General features: G+C 39.4%; 1 protein-coding gene across 1 annotated transcript; it reads left to right on the top strand.

The window, feature by feature from the left end:
* The first annotated feature begins 43 nt into the window (after positions 1-43).
* Positions 44-15,253, top strand: RRH (retinal pigment epithelium-derived rhodopsin homolog). The gene is made up of 7 exons (XM_005484677.3): positions 44-5,417; positions 8,787-8,977; positions 10,551-10,650; positions 11,325-11,478; positions 11,841-12,009; positions 14,051-14,229; positions 15,122-15,253. The coding sequence occupies exons 1-7, from the start codon at positions 5,312-5,314 to the stop codon at positions 15,249-15,251; spliced, it is 1,029 nt and encodes a 342-aa protein (XP_005484734.1). The 5' UTR covers positions 44-5,311; the 3' UTR covers positions 15,252-15,253.
* The last annotated feature ends 227 nt before the right edge of the window (positions 15,254-15,480 follow it).

The following is a 15,480-nucleotide window of genomic DNA, read 5'->3' as shown; positions in this document are numbered from 1 at the left end:
ATGCTTTCAGTTATGTATTGCTTAGAAAGGCATGACAAAGTCTGCATGGGCCTGGTCTCTTTAAATGGATGCGTAATGAGGGTTGTTGGAAAGATAGGGACTGTGTCTTCCTAAGGATGGAGGAGACAAGGGTGCCTCTGCTCTGGACCTTTGGAAATAAAATAGGTGAAAATAGAACTTCCTGGATTTCTTTCAGCTGCAGCCAGGAGTCTGTTCACAGACTCTCCTACCAAGCAGTTTTCAAAAGGGGTCTGTAGAATAATGTATGTGCAAGTATTTTGAACATCTTGTTCAGTGTGAAAAAAAGTTATGCTTTTTAGTTGATGAATGCAGTAATAGGCAGTTTAATTATGTTAGCTTCCTGCTTAACAAAGGCAGCAGGTAATTTTTCAGTCCCAGGATTGGACAGTTACTGCATGTTTGAACAAATGTGACCATTACTTCTAATAATGTAAAACAAAACTTGAAAGAGTGGAAAAACAAATAGTAAAGAATTAACTTAAATGTGAATAGATGCTGCAAAGGATAATAGGTAAAAATGTTTTTCAGCTTAAAAAAATGAAACACAGAATATTGAATTTCTGCTAAGTCTGCTTTTGTGGGAAGAACCTGGCTCTACTTTTAACCCCAGGAAACTCAGGAAATGAGGGATTCCATGGGGTTTTTTCCCTGGTATTGCTACAAGCCTAGCTTTAGCCAGGTCACTTAAATCCAGAACTGAGAATCATTAGGTTTCTGTTGCTGTGCAGTGCTAGGCCTAAGTGCCTCAGGGCTTTGACTTGAGGCTTTGTAAAATTGCCATTTATCTAAATTCTTTGTAAGTAATTGCGTTTTGGGCATTCCACATTGCAGCTGAACGACACAAACCAAGTGCACCTGCAGTGTCAGTACTTCTGTCCTGTTTGCAGCTGGTTCCTCTGCTGTGCTGGGTTTCCTCACTTATGCTTCAATAGTGGCAGCTGCCTTGGGTACTCTTTCCTTACTGTTCTGACTTTGAAAGACTGACATAACACAGTCCTCACTCTTACACCCAAATCCGTGCTGGTCTTTGCTATTCTTTAGGGACATGCTTTTATCCAGGGTGTCAGAAGGCTCCTGCCATGCCTGTGGAGTGCAGGGTGTGACAGGCAGTGTTGGGCTGCAGCAGTGTGGCCTGGCAGCCCAGGAGCAGGCGAGTGTGCCGAGTCTCTCAGCAGATGGAGCAGTGAGTCAGCCTCAGGCGCTGCAAGGGCAAAGCAAAGGCTCTGACCTCTGCCTGCAGAGGGGCTAAACAGCAACGTCCATTGCAGCTCTGGAGGAAAGATTGGCCTCTTGGGTACGGGGAAGGGAGCATTATGGCATGGCCTGTGCATACTAGCAATGCTGTTTGGATTTTATGCAAATCTCCAGAGAAATCTTAGATCTCCATGGAGGTTGTAGGATGTTCTTAGGATGGAAGAAAATACGAGGAATCTGTCTGGATGTGTTTGCCATATGATGATGCCTTTTTTTCATTCTCCATTCTGGGGAAGACGGGATTTGCAAGGCACATTAAGTCCTTGTTCTGTGTTGTCTTCTCTGTGCCATGGTGTGACCCTGCCCTCCTAATATAAGTAAGGTGCTAACAGTAACAGATTAAAATTCAGTCTCAAAAAAATGAAGGGGTCTTGTCTGCAGTGTAATGCTGTAATGAACTAAGAAGTTCTCTAATTTAATGACACCTTTCTCTCAGTCTTGAACTTCTAATTCAGATTCTATCTGTGAGTCTGTCCCAGTGTTCCTGATCTTAGTAAGTGAAATGTTCTGGATTTATTTATGTGCATAATTACAGATACTTTGCTGCTGCTGCAGAGAATAGGAGAGGGGGTCACAGGTACTGTGACAGAAATAGGTGTGTTGGCAGAAATGGTGAATTTCAAGTAGTTGCAGCGTCTGGGGAAGAAAAGTCAGAGTGCAATCTGAAGTGAGGGGAGTGGGGGTAAGGTGCTACTGTAGGCTCTGGATGACAGTTTGGTGTTCCCTGTATTTATTTTCCCCTTTCTGGCAGCCCTTGGAGCATATCGCTGAACCGTGTAAATAGCTTCTCATCTGCCACCTGCTCCAGCAGCACAGGGTGGGGTTGCTGTCCTGGAAATTCCTTTGAAGCTCAGGTGGGCTTCAGAGCAGATCAGTGCACAGCAGTAGTGGTGTCACCTACCTGTGTCCTCCTCCGCTCCCATGGCAGTGTTTGACCCAGGTGTAGGCTCTGACTTTGAGCTGATTTTGAAACTGACGCCAGGTGCATCACCAGGATCATATTGACCATAAGTATTTAGAAGACCTGGAGCCTTTTGTCCATGCCACAACAAAATTTTGGAGTATTTTTTTTTCTTTTTGGGATCCAAATCCTCCTTAAACAGAGGGTAATACACAGTGGTGTATTATAAGGCTTAAATTGTTACCTAATGAGAATGGCTTTAGTGGCCCTGCATTCCTTGTGGAGTTGTTTATTTTGTTTTATGCCGATGCTGGGATAGGATGGCTCAATGTAGTTCAGAGATTTGCTATATCATTTACAGAAATTTGATGAAGTGCAGAAAATAATTGGGATATTTTAATGTAAGTCTGCACCACTGGGAGTTGTAGAATGGGAAGGATTTTCTCTGGCACTGACTTGTACATGTGGATGTTTGCCTGAAGAAATGGTGGACTGTTGCACATAGACTGGTGCAAAGTAATTTGCAGTTGTGTAAAGCATTGTCTTGGCAAGGAAGAGCATTGTTTTAAAAAAAAAAGCATAGCTATTATGTGATGTATGGCAAGTAAAAATCTTAGTGGGGTCATGCATCTTTCAGGGCTGTCATGTGAAAATCTCTATGGAGTGAAACTTTTCTAACCAACAGTTAAGTCCAGTAAAAGTCTTTGAGAATGAGGAGAAAGAAGTATTCATTTGTTTTCCTTGGGGTTTGAACCATTTGCATCAGTTTTGGAAAAGGTTAAAGGGACTTTTTGCCTTAGAGGGCCCTCCAGTGGTGGAGGGCATAGTAAACATGGGAGGGTTTGGGTTTGGGATGGATTTATAGCAGGGTTGCTGGAAACAGGAAGAGGTTTGGGGTTGGTTTTGGTTTCCAATATATTTATTTTTAATGCAAAAGGTACGTTTCTCTACTCACATCGTTCGTGCATTGATATATATTTTACATATAACTGAAAGCAGCTTGCTAAACCTCTCATTGCATTGCCCCACATATATAGAGAGATACCTGCAAACTGAAGAATGGATTTTAATAGAAGTTACATTTTGCTACTGATCTGGGACAGGTGGGAAGGAAAAGCATCACTTTATAAGGTGCCCCTCTGACACCTGTAATGCTATGTTATTGAAGGATAAAAACAGCCTGAGATTTTGGATTTTATCTTCTTATACCAGAAATAATAAGCAATGTGGTAAGACATATTTTATCTGGCTTAGAAGCTGTGGATTATTTTTCTACTTCAATATTTAATTTCCTGTTTTATCTTTTTGACTTTATTTTATGAACTACGGTGTTGCAGAAGAAGAATACTTTTGATGATGTCTGCCTTTAGTTTTGACTTTTCTCTGTCAATTGTAGTTGCAGTAAAATTAGTCAATTTGAGAAGAGACAGAAACAATTGGTAGATAGGAGGGACTGCATGTATTAGAAAGTTGTATTTAAATCAAAAAATATAAAATTTCTTTTGTTAATTGCTACTGTACATCTGGAATCCTATCTGAGTAAAAATAGTAATGGTTTGCTTTTTTGAGACATTCAACATTGCAAGCTCTGACTTCTGTGGAAGCTGCAAGATCTGAGGTGCTTTTGAGAATCTTGCCAAAGTGTCAGAGGAGGAAAGCAAAGATATCAAATTATTGCCTTGCCAGATTTTTCAGGGCACGACAGTGTTGCACGAGGAAAGTGGCTTCATTGCCAAATGGATCATCTTTCCTTTCAGAGCCCTCCCACCCTGTTCCTGCCTAATCCTCTTCTGACAGGAAAAATACTGTAATAAGACAAACACCCTGAGAGCTGTGACTGTGGGGCATTAAAGGGAACGTTTGCTCGCAGGATTGTGACACGAGATCGTGTGTAGTAATGATGACTAAATGCTGTGACTGCACAAGGTTATGTAAAAATTTTCTTACCTTTATGTTAAAAAAAGGATGCAAGATGTTTGTTTTGGAGAAGTGAGGAGTGGGAGGGAACACTCAGAGTATTTCACAGGTTAGAGAAGCGAGAGCTCTTCAGGTATACTTTCCATGGCATGACTGTATTCTTTGTCACTGCACCCTTATTGCTGCTCAGAAGGCACAGCCCTAGCCTGGGACCTGCTTCACCTACCACATACAACTGAAGAACCACTGGTGCTCATCTTTGTCACTTTTACACCCAGTATGAATACTGACTGAAGGCAAAAACTGTATGACTGAGGGGGAACAGTTGCTTTCTGATGCTCTGTGTAAGTCCTTTGGGCAAGGACTTATGATGGCTACTATTTATGCAGGGTTTTTAAAAGAGTCTTTGCTTTGGTGTGCTGGTACCTCATCACTGGAGGGAAGAAAACATGAGCTTTTGCTGCTCAGATCTTTGAAGAATGTCCAGTTAGATGCTTTGAAAAATTTGCCCAAAGTAAGCTCACATGTATTGTGTTTAGGAGAGGGAGGCATATTCAACAACTTTTCTATAGACTGGGCTATTTTAGAGATGTAGCAGCTGAGTTTTCTGGAAGTCATGCTTCACATAGGAAAATACTGGAATGTATTTTTCTTTTGTCTTTGTCAGAGTTTAAATCAAACAAAGAACCTTGAAGAAGTAAGTCTTTAAAGATTTGAAGGGATGGGCTTTAGAGTAAAGGTATTCTGTTTTTAAGGAAACTGACATTTGTCTCTTCATGCTGTACTGCAGGTTTTTGTGCTTTGCGTGATGATGGGAATTAGTTCCAAGCCAGGCTGATGATTGATTGAACTGAGTCAACTTTTGTTGAGGTTTCCAAAGCATTGCACAAGAGGTTTGAGGGGAAAAAGTTTGGGGGCATGTGACAGTTAATCTCATTAGCAGTAAGAATGAAGTTTAAGCACACTGTTCAAAATTTACTCAGTTCTGTGCTGCTCTTTGTTTTAATTAACAATCTCTTGCATAGATTGGGAGTATAAACTTCTTTCCACTTTAGTCCAATTAAATCATACTTGGAGGCTGTCAGTGGTGGGGGGAACTCCTCCCTACCCCCCTTCTTTTAATTGTTCAGTGAGTCTGTTGAATAATGAAAGAATTTGCCTGACAAGGTTTTGTAGTGTTTCGTCTTCTTGATGAATAATTTCAGAGGATAGACGACAATGCATTGGAATGACTCATCCAATTCCTCAGAAAATGACAATGAAGCTCATTCAGCTTTCACACAGACTGAGCACAACATAGTTGCAGCTTACTTAATAACAGCAGGTATGGGCATTGGCAAATTGTTGCATAACTTCTTAAAATAGAACTTGTAGATCTGAATGCTCATTTTGTACAGTAATAGTGATGGTATTTCTTTTTGTGTTAGACAGCTGTCTGATGGCTTTTCTCCATGTTTACTGACAAGTTAGCAATCAGCTGCCTGACTGAAATATGCAGAAACATTTGAAGTGTGCAGAATCTAAGTTTTCTGCTCTATATTTGAAGGCAGCATTGTGTCTCAAAAAATACATTTTGTTGATATGTAATTATAGAAGAGAGTGAGAATTAGTTTCTGCCAGCTTGCAAAATAGATAAAAATAGGGCATAGCTGTCACATCTTGCATTTTTCTGTGATGTGCTCTAAGCTATCTTGAGGTTTCTCCTGGGCCACATGTTTGTAGTAATATATGTGTAGTCTGAGCATGTGAACGGGTGTCTGTTAGGGGGATGTAAGGGGAAGGGTTGGAATGTGACTTAGAGGGAGGGAGCTGGTCATTAATCAGAGAAGAGCAGATTCCAGTTGCAGCTGTATTTTTCACCAATGACACGTGTTGGAAAAGCACGCTGTGAAGCTTTACATCGTGTTTTATCCCTGTGACTGCAGTGGTCTTTGGCTAAACTTGAATGATTATAAAATTGTTCTTATTCTCCCCTTAAAAACTTATTCATTTTATAACCACAGCTTCTTCAGTAGTGCTTTTCTGAAGCAGGGAGTGCCATAGTAATGAAATATCCAGCTAACCAAACCAGAAACCTACTATGTTTAAAAACAGGCCTTCTATACCTTTATTATGGAAAATCAAATCAGTTTACTCTATTAATTGACTGTACCACAAATTTTTCCATGTTGTAGTTAGATTTTAGAATACTTTAAAATTTTAACGTATTTTACATTTATATGAAATAGTATTGCTGATGGTTGCAGTTTATTTAGCATGTATGTCTGAAGTGATGAGTATCAAATTGCTGTGCTGGAAAAGTGGGTATTTTTGGATGCAAAGACAATAATTTATTTAAAGTCTTTGGAGAAACTAATAGAACAGCTAAACAGAGCAGTAGGCTTCTTAAGAAGCTGTAGAGATAAATAATTGCCAAGTATTGGAAGCCTAGATATACCTCTTATATTTTTATTAACATTGATTATGTAGTGTGTAACAAGGTGATATTTTCAGATAGTTTTGACCAGCTGGTCAAACAGTTCGGGATCAAAGCTATCATTGGTGATCATAGGGTATCAGTGGAATTAGCCTGAATCAAGCCAGCTCTTCTTTCTTAATCTTGCATGGAAATTAAATGTCATGGGGAAAAAAAAGTTGGATTGCTTTGCAGTTTTAGGTTTCTTTCAATTTTTTATTTCTAATTATAGTAGGGGAGTGTAATAAATCTTTACTTTCCTAATGAGAAATTATATCTTTACTTTCTTAATGAGAAATGTTTTTGACAATGAAGTCCACAAAATATTTGAAAGTATGATTGATTGCTTTGCACCAGCCTTACCATAGCAAATTTCACATCTGGAAGATTTAAGCCTTGTTAATGAGCAGAAATGTAAAAATTAGGTTGAAGTCTGGGTGCAGTGTTCATCATTATGCTGCTCTTTAAAAGATTTAAGTGTTTCTCTCTTGTTTTCTGGGAAGCAATTAATTATTAAGCATTATACTGTCAGTGTATTCATTTTTGTAATGACAGCAGGGACACTCAGGCTGCAGCAAGCTCTGCTGCCTCATGGATGTCTTTCTGCTTATAGTGGTGAATGCTCTGGTATCATTTTAAAATGCTAGCTGGAAAGGTAACTTCCATGTCATACATGTACCTGATTTTTTTTACTTTGATGCTACTACCCAACATTGACATGTCCCACCCTAAACTGTCCCTAAGCACCATACCTACACATTCCAAGGGATGGCAACTCAACCACTTTCATGGGCAGCCTGTTCCAGTGCTTGATAATCCTTTCAGTGAAGAAATTTTTCCTAATATCCAAAAGTACTCTTCCCTGGTGCAACTTGAGGCCATTTCTTCTCACCCTGTCACTTGTTTCCTGGGAGAAGAGACTGACCACCACCTGGCTTCACTTCCTTTCAGATGGTTGTAGAGAACCATAAGGTCACCTTGACCCTTCTTTTCTCCAGGCTGAACAACCCCAGCTCCCTCAGCTGCTCCTCATAAGATTTGTGCTCCAGCACTTTGACCAGCTTCAATGCTCTTTTAATGGGCACTGCTTAACTGCTACCTGGAGAAACTTCCTTCATTTTCTTGACCTGTTCCTCAGGAACAAAGATAATTTCTTGTATCTACATGTTTTTTCTCACTTTGTTCAAGATAGAATCCGTCTTTTCTCTTATATTTTGTTCTTCAAAACAAAATTCTTTTTTTGCTCTATTATTATTTTACTTTAGTGATAATAACATTTTTAATTAATACAGGTTCCACTTTTTCTTCCCTGTTTTTCACTGCCTCCCCTCTTCCCCCCTTACTTTTAAGGCTGGACTCTGAATTATTAAATTTAAGTGTGTCTAGAAGGATCTTTTCTTCACCCTGAGGATACATGTTTACAGTCTTGCTGTATGTCTGATTTCATTATTGGTAGCTGTAATATCTGTTAAAACTTGCCTCATAAGAAGCCTGCATTATTAAACTTGTAATTCTCCTTTGCTCCCTCTCTCCCAAGAGATGACATGCTATCTGTCAACAGGAGAGCTGACAGAACTAGCACTGCATGAGGTTTTTTTACTGTGGTGTTCATTTCAGATCAAATCCTCAGCTCCTTGTTTATTTAAATTTTAGGAGCACATAGGATCAGTGTCATTCCTGAAATGTGTGAGTATATGAATATGATAGATGATGGCATCTGTGGGGCCAAAAGATGTGCAGACCTGCACCTGAGAACAGACATCCTTGGTGGTGTTAAAAGAGAGATAGCTGAGGAGTAATTATGATTTTACCTCATTTGATTTTAAAATTACTGAATCTCAGGGGTTGGCAGGGGCCTTCTTCTAGATCAGGTGCATAAATTGTTTTTATAACTTTTTTTTTTTACCAGTCACCAACCTGGATTCTTCTTTAGCATGGAGGTCAGCACTGTACTTGGTGGCCAGAGAGTTTGAAGTGTAATCCTAGATGCATTTGAATTTCTGCTCTGCTTGCTCTCATTGCATCTAAAGTCTCGTTGGCTGAATCCATGTAAAGGTTGCCTAATTGGAAAAGCTTTTTTATCTTTTTCAGGTGTCTATCCTCTTTGCAAACTTGTACTTGACTGAAAATAAATCTCTTTTGGGACTTACATATTACAATAGGCTGCATTTTCTTCTGCATGTGTTTTGCTGGCTGGTGTGTACCTTTTGTAAAGTTTTCCTTTCTCTGTTTTTACAGGAGTGATAAGCATTCTCAGTAACCTTGTTGTGTTAGGCATCTTTGTTAAATACAAAGAGCTTCGGACAGCGACCAATGCAATTATTATCAACTTGGCTTTTACTGATATTGGTGTTAGTGGCATTGGTTACCCCATGTCTGCAGCCTCAGACCTGCATGGAAGCTGGAAATTTGGATATACTGGATGCCAGGTATTGCAATTCAGTTAGAGAGAAAGTTTCAGCACTTAAAAGCAAACTGAGAAATAAGTAATGGCTCTGCCTCGTGTTATTTTAAGGGATGAGGTGGAGATGCAGAATGTGACTCTGGACCTGAAGCTGATGTTCTCTGATGTCAGCAATTTCTGGAGATGGTACTTTGTGTGAATTTCCCTTTAAGCTTATATTTACAATCTGAAAACATTAAAGTGTAACCTTATATCTATCAACTAGGCATTTTAAAATAGCTTTAAGAAGGCTTCCAAAACCAAATCCTGAAATGAAGATGGTTGTAGTAGCACAGGCACATTTGATGATTTTGCTGAGAGCTAAAAAACTTTGATAGTGGCTACTTTTGATGGTGAGGTTGACAGATCTTGGTGAGTTCTGCTTGGCAAATTCATGTCCTTTTTGGGTGGGACTAATAGGATATCCAAAGTGAAGGCCTGTAAGGTTTTTGCTCTCCATTAAAGATTTAGCCTACTTTTAAGAGCTGCCTATTTTTAAGAGTAGACTGACTGAAAAACATATACTTCCATAGCAGAGAGATGGTGGCCTTTGCTCACTGTGTATTGTGATTTTAATTTACATAATTGGTAGATTGTTGGGCTTAAGTGCCCATGAATATGAATAGTAATGTCAAGGCATATACTGAAATGTGTCATAAGGCAAGCATTTTGGACATTTATCTAACAGATGCTTATCACAATCTGACATCACTTGCCTCAGTAGACACTACCTTCACAGTCAAAATTCAGTCATTGTTTGGCAGGAAGCCTCACTTTTAACATCTTTGGGTCTGGATTGGCTTGTGGTGTGTTCAGGTTGATGAGAGATCTCACCGATTTGAGAGTTAAGACCACTTGAAGCACAGCTCATGTCAACCTAAACAAAATGATTCCTGTGATCTGAGAGGGCTGAATGCCATCTATTATAACTGCTGGTGCCATGTGCTCTGGCTCAGGGCTCTGTATTACTGGAGTGCCAGTGGTAACACAGCCCTCCCAGTCATCCTTCCTGGTCAGGCTTCCCATGGGATGACCAGGCAGATGCATTTGGAGCATGTTGGAGTTGCAGCATGTGTTCTGTGCAAAAGATCTGACACACTTAAAAATGGAGCCTGAGGGAGTAAATCAATGGGCCACATCTGTGAAATCATCACAACAGATGAAAGAGTGATAATTCAGAACCTCATGTTTGCTAAAGCTGTAACTTTCTGATGGACCAAATGCTCCTCAGTTTTCCTTAATATATATTCATAACATGAAATAAATCCCTCCAAACTCTGAATCTCAAAATTTACTTATTGAAGGACAGTGTTTCCTTGATTTTGAGACTGCTGTCTTTAGGATTTCTAATCTGCACACAAGCAGGTGCTTTTGAAATGTTTACTTTCTAATGAGCCACCTTCAAATTTCAAATTTTCTGCATTGAAATAAGACCTTTAAGACCTTGCTTATGGAAGAGAACTCTTGCTGAATTGTGTTGATTCAGTACACAGCTTTATGCTTGCATCTTTGAAAGGTTTCTCAGAAATTGTTTTCTTGCTTGTTTGTTTTAATTTCAGATCTATGCTGCCTTAAATATCTTTTTTGGGATGGCGAGTATTGGTTTGCTGACTGTTGTTGCTGTTGATCGTTACCTGACCATCTGCAGGCCTGATATAGGTACTGACTTAGGGTCAAACTCAGTCACTGTTGGGAGGAATAAAATTCTGATTTGATTGCATTGTTTTCTCATGAATGACTCCAGAGTTACAGCGCTGGGCAGAACTTGAACCTACAGTACCTGGTTAAGTAAGTTACCTAGTTGGCATACTGCTCATTAAAGTAAAAAATTAATCATTAGGCTGTTACTCTGTTTATAAATTGTGTTTTTATGGCCATATTCGGTCTTTAGAGGGCCACATCCATACAGTGAAGCACACAAAAAGCCTCTGACTGTGTCAGGTTTTGACCTCTGTCAAGCAGGTGTGTGCCTCTGTTAACATCCCCTGGGTGTTTTTCTCTCCTCTGTTGCAGCTGTGTTGTAACTGTTAATTCCTCCCCTGCAATCCTCCAAGGATGTACTTGAATGCAGTGTTGCATAATAAGCTTTTGGCGTGGGGTTGGGATCAGGTATTGCCTGTATGCTGAGTTGGAATGGGTGATGGTGTTCAAGTGGCTTTAAAGGCTGCAAGGACTGAGATGTGAGGCAGCAGAATGAAACAGGTATTCTACAGTGTTTGGGACTGGAAAGGGTCTTTATTAACTCTTTATGTGCTTGCTGGAAGCCACTTGTCACTCTAGTTTGACACTGGGAAGAAGCAGCAGATGAGAATTGTGTCTGTGCTTGGCTGCAGGAAGAAGAATGACCACCCGTAGCTATGCCACTCTCATCCTTGCTGCCTGGATAAATGCAGTCTTCTGGTCTTCCATGCCTACTGCAGGCTGGGCCAGCTACGCTCCCGATCCCACCGGGGCAACGTGCACAGTAAATTGGAGGAAAAATGATGCGTAAGATTCCCCCTCACGCTTTCTTTTAACTTTGCTGCCTCACTGGAGTCTAAGATTATTTAATTCATTGCTGTAGGAGCATAACTTCTTTCTGAAGTATGAAGTAAAATTTTTAACAAAAATTTAAAACAATAGAAATAACATAGTGCAAGTCTAGCAAAAAACCCCATAGGAGTTGAGATATTCTTCAAGACTTCAATACTTGTACTTTCTAATTGAAAAAAATAGCTAAAGAAAATTTTCCTTATTATTTTAGATCTTGTTGCAAAATGTCATAATCAAATCAAAATGCCAAATTGTTTGGTAACTTTTCCTGGATGGCTATTTGTAAGTTACTGTGTTTTGTTTTTCTGTCTTATCAGGTCCTTTATTTCCTACACAATGAGTGTAATTGCTGTTAATTTTATTGTGCCCTTAACAGTCATGTTTTACTGTTATTACAATGTTTCCCGGACAATGAAACAATATGCCAGCAGTAACTGCCTGGAGAGCATTAACATAGATTGGTCTGACCAAGTAGATGTGACAAAGGTAAATGAGTGCGTGTTTTCTTTAAGCATGTTCTATGTGCTAAAGTCCTAGTTGCAAAGGGATGATGCAGTCTTTTAAGTATTTCAGTTTCCTACATTCCCCCTTTTCTTTTATTCTAAATATGAGCTGATACTAAGCCTTGGTGAAAACGCTTAGCTTGACTTACCACACAAAATTCTTTATTTTTGGTCTAATACCCTTTCCAGATGAATAGCTGCTTTGAAAGCTGGGAACACTGTGACTTTTCCTTGCCTCTCTCCTCTGTCATTACCTAGAAGTGTACCTCCAAGGTGCCCTAGGAGAACTTTTATTCTGTGTCTGCAGAGTCCTTAGGCTTCCTGCTTGGTTCACATATGTGTCTGGTCTGAAATGGACTGGTCAACTCTCACTTGAACTTGTGGCCTAGGAATAAGAATGCCTTTCCAGCTCCCAAGCTGTGTAATTCCAATCCCTTGTTCTTTTCAGTCTGTTGAGCTTATCTCTTATGTAAGCAGTAGCAAATGTGAGTTATGGCATGTAATGATATATCCTGCCTGGAAGGTTGACATTCTTTTAATGTATAAAAGTCCTTAAGAAAGCTTAAAGTTCACCAGCTCCTTTGATTTTGTGCAAAGATGTGATTTATGGTTGGGCATGATGAAAAAGTGAGAGAGAATTGGACAGAAGAGTATGTACCTAGGTTTTTGAATTACTTATCAGTGCAAACAGCATTCCTTGGAAAACCTTCTCATTGCTAAGTTCTGAGGAATAGTATTTTTACCTAAAAAGAGTAATTTGAGTGTTTTACTTTTGTGAAGAACTTTCAGAATACTTGAAACTGAGGATTCAGGTAAAAATTTAGACTCATGTTTGTGAAGAAAATGCATTTTTCCTATTTTGCAGTTGAAGACATTGAAGACACTAAGTTATAATAAAAAAAAAAAGAGAAAAACTAATACTTTGGAGTTAAACAATATCCTTCTTTAGAACTGGACTAGTATGTACTTTTTGAAAATTGGCCTCCTCTAAGTTTTGTATGCACCAAACTTTTAAATGAAAGGGTTCTTTCTTACATTTTGGTATTGTGTTTACATTTAAATAGGGATCTTCTGTGAGAGTCACTGCTTGTGTATTGATTGTCCTCTAGAGCAGCTCATACAACGTAGCTGTTCATTTCTTATTTCTCATTTTGTTCATCTCTGAAAGACTAACTAGTGATGTAGGTGAGCAGCCCTGGGGTGTGTATGCAGCCCTGCAGATCTGATTGGTTTTCTAGTGGTTTGCTTTGTCCTCTTGATTCATTTGAGGTTTCCATTCCAGTTTCCACTGCTGATTCATGTCCCTGACAAAATCCAGAAAAGTCTGGCTCAGCTGATGACCTCTCCTACCCTCTGTTACCCCCAGCTTGTCACTGTCCAGGTCTGGCTGTGGCATGGCATGTCCTGGGGCCTGAGCCCCAAGCTGCCCAGGTTGTCCTCTCTGCAGGCAGGCAGAGAAGACATGACAGCTCAGATACCCCCTCTGAATCATTCTTGAACATGTCTATAATGCTTCATTAAACCAAGCAGAGACTTCTGGGTTCCTCAACCATATGTCATAGAACATTTGCTTTCTTTTATTTAATGGTACCATAATTAAGCCTTATGAAACATTTTTTTTAACGGCCAAATTAAATATTTGGCTTAAATTTTCGTCTCTGCTCATATTTATTGTTTGCAATAGCATCCCACAGTGACTTGTTATGGAGGTCATAATTCATGTGTGAAGTCCTCTCTGGTAATTTAAACTGCTGATGGGCAGATTCAACATAATGAGTAGTGCTGATTTTGAAGGAATATTGTATGTAATGAAATGCAACATGCAGTGAGGTGTGCTATTAAATCCCCAAAGCAAGGTTTCAGTGTAAACTGTCAGAATGTGTCAGGTATGCTTGTTTATATATTGTTTAATTCAGGATAGCTCTGTTTTCATCTAGGTGTATGTGCTTTTGTTATGAGGTTTTGCTGTGAGGTCTTAATCTTGAGATAATATTGGTTATGTATCTGTTCCTCTCGTTTTACAGATGTCTGTTGTGATGATTATAATGTTCTTGGTGGCATGGTCTCCATATTCTATTGTGTGTTTGTGGTCTTCCTTTGGAGACCCAAAGAAAATTTCTCCTGCAATGGCCATCATAGCTCCTCTCTTTGCAAAATCTTCCACATTCTATAACCCCTGCATTTATGTCATTGCAAACAAAAAGTAAGTTTTCTGAAATATGTCTATTTCATGATTTTAGCATATCATCTGAGTATAGAAGGATCACCTGTAAAACATGGCAAGCTGATTAGTGAAGAGCAAAGGGTATGGCGCTGTTAATTTACTGAAGATGAGCTTTTGGACAGGAAAGCCTAAAGTAAATTGTTATCATCATCATCGCAACATCCTGAACTGATACATATTTTTGAGAACATACTAACATAGCTTTTGAAAGTCCCACTTCTGTTTTCTCTAGGGGATTCAGTACAGAATTTTGGTTGCATCAGTAGTAAACTGGTTTTATTGACTGTGGCCAAAGTGTGTGGTCTTAGTGACCTGTAACTGGTGTAGATTTTCGTGTTTGATTTGGGATGTATCATATTCCAATGGATTAGGATGGATTGACCCTTTTCATTAAAGTAAATAGGTTAAGCCTATTCTGATTTGAGCAAGCATAACAAATGCTCTAATCAAGCCAGTGCCTCTGACTGAGGACTGTGTTTTGCAAAGAGGCATTCTTTCCATCTCTGCTACCAACCTTCAAGCAGAGCCTGTCATCTCTGCCTAGGTGCACATACCTGCTGAGTCAATAGAAAAACATCTGTGGCTTTTTCCCATTTTGTGAGTTCATCTTTGTTATGGCTGTATGCTCTCCTAGGATAAACAAAAGCTGCTGTGATCCCTATTTAAGAAATGAAATTAGCTTTACACTCCTGTACCTGGAAGTGTAAAAGACCCAGGTCCTTTTGAATTCCAAATACATGTTTTTTTATTAACTCCATTCTACTAAAATTGAGAACTATTGTAACAGTTAAGACCATCTTACTGATTTTTTCCCTTCTCTTTGGTTCTCCAGCTAATGATCTTTCTGTTTCCCCTTTTTTGCCCTTGGCAGGTTTCGGAGGGCGATCCTGGCAATGGTGCGCTGTCAGACAAGGCAAGAGATAACCATAAACAATGCTTTGCCCATGAGTGTGTCTCAAAGTGCACTGACATCGCAGAACTCCAGTCATTTGCCTGCATAAGTTACATGGAAAGGAGTGAAATCTGGGTTCAAGTTAATTCATCTTTTGGACAATTTCTTTTTGAATAATAATCTTTCCTAGCTAGCTGGTTTGTGTTAGTCACAGTAATCTTTTTAGAGAAGCTAAGGAGACAAAACCTGCCAAGACTAGTTTTTGAGAGTTAGGTTTATTGGTCCAATATGTCTGTCCCAAACAAAAAGGGTAACAAAGTGGCCGCTGTGATTCTTAC

The sequence above is a fragment of the Zonotrichia albicollis genome, chromosome 5 (genome assembly GCF_047830755.1).
Source record: "Zonotrichia albicollis isolate bZonAlb1 chromosome 5, bZonAlb1.hap1, whole genome shotgun sequence".
NCBI lineage: Eukaryota > Metazoa > Chordata > Aves > Passeriformes > Passerellidae > Zonotrichia > Zonotrichia albicollis.
The sequence above is the reverse complement of the archived record's forward strand: the minus strand, read 5'-3'. Positions and strand labels throughout refer to the sequence as shown.

What these genes read in the sequence shown, in the direction of transcription:
- RRH (XM_005484677.3), top strand. Translation starts at nt 5,312, where the DNA reads ATGCATTGGAATGACTCATCCAATTCCTCAGAAAATGACAATGAAGCT. An exon ending in ACCAAGTAGATGTGACAAAG is followed by an intron (nt 12,010 to 14,050) that starts GTAAATGAGTGC and finishes CTCGTTTTACAG; the next exon opens with ATGTCTGTTGTGATGATTAT. An exon ending in TATGTCATTGCAAACAAAAA is followed by an intron (nt 14,230 to 15,121) that starts GTAAGTTTTCTG and finishes TGCCCTTGGCAG; the next exon opens with GTTTCGGAGGGCGATCCTGG.